Consider the following 4,405-nt stretch of genomic DNA (forward strand, 5'->3'; position numbering starts at 1 on the left):
TGTATTCGTGGCTTCGTGTGTGTACGTGTTGGCTCGACTCGACGGCGTCCGCCCCGTAATCCCTCCTCCGAGTCGCTTCTCCGCCCTGCTGGTATACTCCTGATGATGACCTCACGGAGACAGATGGGAATCGATATCTTGTACGAGATCGACTCCGAGATACGCGCGCGCACGCGCGGTCCTCCATCAGCTCGTTCGAAGGAAACGGATGAGGAAGGAGCTCTCTCTCTCTCCTTTCGGCGATTTAGCAGAGCCCGGTGAGTTCTCGCCGGTGCGGAGGTCCTCGGCTGTTCCGTTGAAACGACCAAGTCGGGATTACGCAGCGGACGCCGCGCGGCAGCGATAGAACTTTATTTACAAGGCGCTGAACGCGCCGATCACGTCTTCGGCTTGTGGACCTCTTCGTCCTCCTCCTCCTCCTCCTCGTCCTTTTGCCGTTCCTCCGTCGTCCTCTGAATGTCGCCGGCGAGCCCGCGCCCGAGCGCGCGCGGTCGCCGGCTGTGTGAAGTGTATCTGCATCAGCGACTGCGACTTTGCCTCTTCTTGAGATATCACTGATCCTCGAACCCGTGCGCGGGCGCGAGCCCGCGGCGATAGATGCGATTTTGGTACGATTAGACTTCGGCACCACGCCGGCTCTCCTCAGGGTGATTTCTTCGAGCGACCGTCCGGGTCGGTGAAAATGGAAAAAAAAGGGAGAAGAAGAAAAAACTGGCCACGTTCACTCTCGCGGGCCTCGGCTTGTCGAAGCGACGACCGTTGGATCCCCGACAAATCGAGGGCCCGGAGGGAAACGCCGGCGGTATCTTTCGGCGGACCCCGGGGGACCCTGACCCGTTGAAGCGACGACTATTTTTGATCTTCAACGGCTCAGGCGCCGTCCCGAGGATCTCGGTTCCCGGTGCCATCTCGGCTCGTCTGCCGGCTGGGGGACGCGACTTGAACTCGCGAAGAATACGTAAGAGCCTTCGACGACCCGTGGCTGCTCCTCGGACGGTCCTCAATTATTCGGTCCATCTTCGTGAGGCGCGACAATTTCACCCCGACCTCGACGACCTTCCGAGCTGCGTCGGAGAAATGTGCTCACTTCGAGAGAGAGAAACCGATCCGTCGTTCTCCGTCGTGTAGGGTGTAGTGAAGATTTTCGTCAATCTCCTCGCGCGATCCTCGTTGCTTCGGTATTTATTGTACGCGTCTCGAAAGATAGTCGTTGTCGCCGACTGGTGCCATTATCGACTCTTCCTCCTGCTCCTCTTCTTTCTTTGCTTCCTCCGTCTTTGCTTCTCTTCCATTCTCTCTCTCCCTTTCTCTCCCTCTCTCTCTCTCTCTCTCTCTCTCTCTCTCTCTCTCTCTCTCTCTCTCTCTCTCTCTCTCTCTCTCTCTCTCTCTCTCTCTCTCTCTCTCTCTCTCTCTCTCATCGTCATGCAACCCAAGATGACTGCTTAGTACGGCGCACCGTAGCTACCGGTCGGCGGCCTGTTGGGCGTTCCGTAGCTGGTGCTGGGTCCACTGGGGTAACCTCCGGGGCCTTGGCTCACCTGGTTGAACTGGGCCACCTGGATGGCCTGCCTGATACCCTCGAGATCGATCCCCACGACGCGGGTCTGGTAGGTCGGCACACCGTAGGACGTGCTCGGGGCGCCATATTGCGGGGACGGGGCACCGTAGCTAGAGCTGGGCGCGTATCCTCCGCCTATACCGAACCCGCCGGTCTGTTGGGACTGGAGCTCTTCTTTCAGGAGGATCTGCCGGATCTGCTCGAGCAGAGCTCCGTCCACGGACGCGCCTTCGCTGGTCTGATAGCCGGTGGACACCTGGGTGTAACCCCCGCCGCCGCCACCGATGCCGAAACCACCGCCGCCGCCGCCGCCGCCGAAGGAGTAGCCACCGGTCGGTCTGCTGTAGCTGTAGCCGCCGGACACAGGCGGCTCGGCCAGGGCGAACCCTGCCAGACCGATGATCATACACTGTAATCAGCGAAAAAGGACGTGCGTTACTCTGGGCCTGAGTGGCCGCACACTCTTGGTCCTTCAGTCAGCTGCGCGTCCTTCAGTGGACGCGCGTATTCTCTCGGTCTTCGGTTAACGGAGACCTGTGGAAGATTTCACGTAGACTCGCGAGGGATTTCGCTGTCTTATGCTCTTCAGGAGACTCTGCGTAGATCGTGAGAGAGTGAATCGAGCGACTCAATCGCCGGTAATTGCTTTCGAGCGCTCTTTTGATAATCATAATGAAATCGGCATGATTTCGAACGTACGATATTAATCGGAACGGTTTTGGCCTTTTTAATTCCCGGAAGGTGCCATCGTGTCATTGTGCGAGCGAAGCTTCCTGCGAGAAATCAATGAGGCGCGAGCATAAAGGAAAGTATCGTCAGGCCAGGCGCCTAATGTGAAACTCGCGTCGCGAGAAATCACAGGCTCTAGCAACTACGTAGGCTGTTGTGAAATGCGATCTAGAAAAAAAAAGAGAGCACACTCGCTTTTTTTTTGTTTTTTAATCCCGATCACTGCGAACTCTCTACACTTCCTCGCGAGTTCTCTTTCTCTTCTTCTCGTACCGATCGCGCACGCGATTACATGCTACATTTTCTCACTCTCCTTCGTCTCGAAGCTCCACCTCTCTCTCTCTCTCTCTCTCTCTCTCACACCCTATCTCTCGCCGTCTCTTACTAGAAGTAGAAATGAAAAAAATCGTGCTTACCGCGATCAAAAGATTCATGTCGGCTTCTGCGATGCCGCTCAGTTCTGTGACTCCGTGGAAGGTAGACCGGAGTCATTTATACTCCCGGGAGAAGCAGGGGGATACACGTAAGGCCCCCACGAAGAAGAGACGGGGGCTTCTCGAGTGAGAGTAATTCACTTGTGAGACGATTCTCTCCCTCCCTCCTCGCGCGACCTCGTGCTTCTCTCTTTCTCCGCCAAGTCTCTCGATCCGCTCGTCCTGCTCGCGAGGGTCGGCGATGTACTCGAGATTTGGACGTTGAGATCTTGCGAAACGCGGTCTCTCTCTCTCTCTTTCTTTCTCTCTCTCGATAGTCAGCCGCGAATATCTGTTTGCGTCCTAGACCTAGACTTCATTAGTCGGATCCATCGTCGTAGCGATGGTCCCGCGAAAGAATTTGCCTCAGCCACCTGCTATATATTAGTCTCTGCGTCAATTTTTTTACGACCATAACAGCGATTTTTATAATTATGATTACAGACATTTTTATGGTTACGGATGTTGACATCTGGACGGGAAGAAACGTATGATTTAACACGCGTCTATAAATCACAGGTACGATTATTGTTACCTGTCGTAAGGATTATTGGCAACGCTCGAGGGCCTTTGAGTTATTTCAACGTGCCGTTGAAATTTTACGGGGTTAGACAACATTATTCTTCGTGAATTGCGAAAGCGAGACGCTTTGATGCACGCCCTTGACGATTTTACGACTCGTGCAACCATTCGTTTAATAGCACATGACGATTAGAAATAGTCAGATTTTGTGCGCACGTTCTGATGGGGAATTGTACGATCGCGATAACTTGACTGTTTGAATAGTCGAAATCTCATCAATCGTGTGATCGTGCGTAAGACAACGACACTTTACACGGATTTGTACGTCCTGAATAGGTCACTTGAAAGAAAGTTGGCAGTAATTTCAGAAATGCTTGAGATCGCACGGCCAACAAGCGGCCGATTCGGTTAATGATGTATCCGCTGAAGGAAGAGAGAATTTACATTGTCTCCGCGGGGTTTTCAGATTTTCCTACGACTAGAAGCGTCACGGGCTAAATTTCACGTTTCCCGAGAAACGTAGCCGAGAAAAATTCACCAGGCCCTTTCAATGTCTTCCATTTCCTTGCATGTTGCAACCTCCGTGGCCATTGTCACTGTACCTACTTTGTTGGCGTTGCGTCAGGAATGTGCTTATCTTAACGCGAATGTTTCACATGAGAATAACTAGTCTGTGTGGCCTCGCTGCTAAACGACTTGACCGGTTCTCTCGACCGCCGAGGAATAACTTCGAGCGCTTAATTGATATTTAACGCGCACGTGGGACAGACACGAGCTTGGCAGTTGGTCTGGCGCTTAACAAGTCTCGTAACTTTGCTCGTATCTCGCGACATTTTATTTGCATACACACACACACATACGCGCGCGCGCAGGCGCGCGTGCGCACATTATTACGCCTCGGCTTGAAAGAGAACCTGACGCGAGAAAAATTGCCTTTATTCAGAATCCGAAACTTCAAGTCTCGCATTAACGGACAATCTCCGCGGGTAATGGCGGTTAAGCAAGATCCCGTTGAGAGACGAAATGTAGTTGCGCGAATAAGTAATTCGCGTTCTGCCATTTGCTGGAGTCGCGTGTAGGTGAGCTCCGAACGCACGTAGCGCGCGATCGCCTGTCAGAGTCA

At 53.5% G+C, this 4,405-nt stretch overlaps 1 protein-coding gene across 1 annotated transcript; it reads right to left on the minus strand.

Annotated features, from left to right (window-relative positions):
• Positions 1-2,813, minus strand: LOC105191508 (pro-resilin). The gene is made up of 2 exons (XM_011154956.3): positions 2,704-2,813; positions 1-1,967 (listed from the first exon to the last, which is right to left on the minus strand). The coding sequence occupies exons 1-2, from the start codon at positions 2,719-2,721 to the stop codon at positions 1,443-1,445; spliced, it is 543 nt and encodes a 180-aa protein (XP_011153258.1). The 5' UTR covers positions 2,722-2,813; the 3' UTR covers positions 1-1,442.
• Between the last annotated feature and the right edge of the window lie 1,592 nt (positions 2,814-4,405).

This window comes from Harpegnathos saltator, unplaced genomic scaffold, assembly GCF_003227715.2.
Source record: "Harpegnathos saltator strain DR-91 unplaced genomic scaffold, Hsal_v8.6 scaffold168, whole genome shotgun sequence".
Classification (NCBI taxonomy): domain Eukaryota; kingdom Metazoa; phylum Arthropoda; class Insecta; order Hymenoptera; family Formicidae; genus Harpegnathos; species Harpegnathos saltator.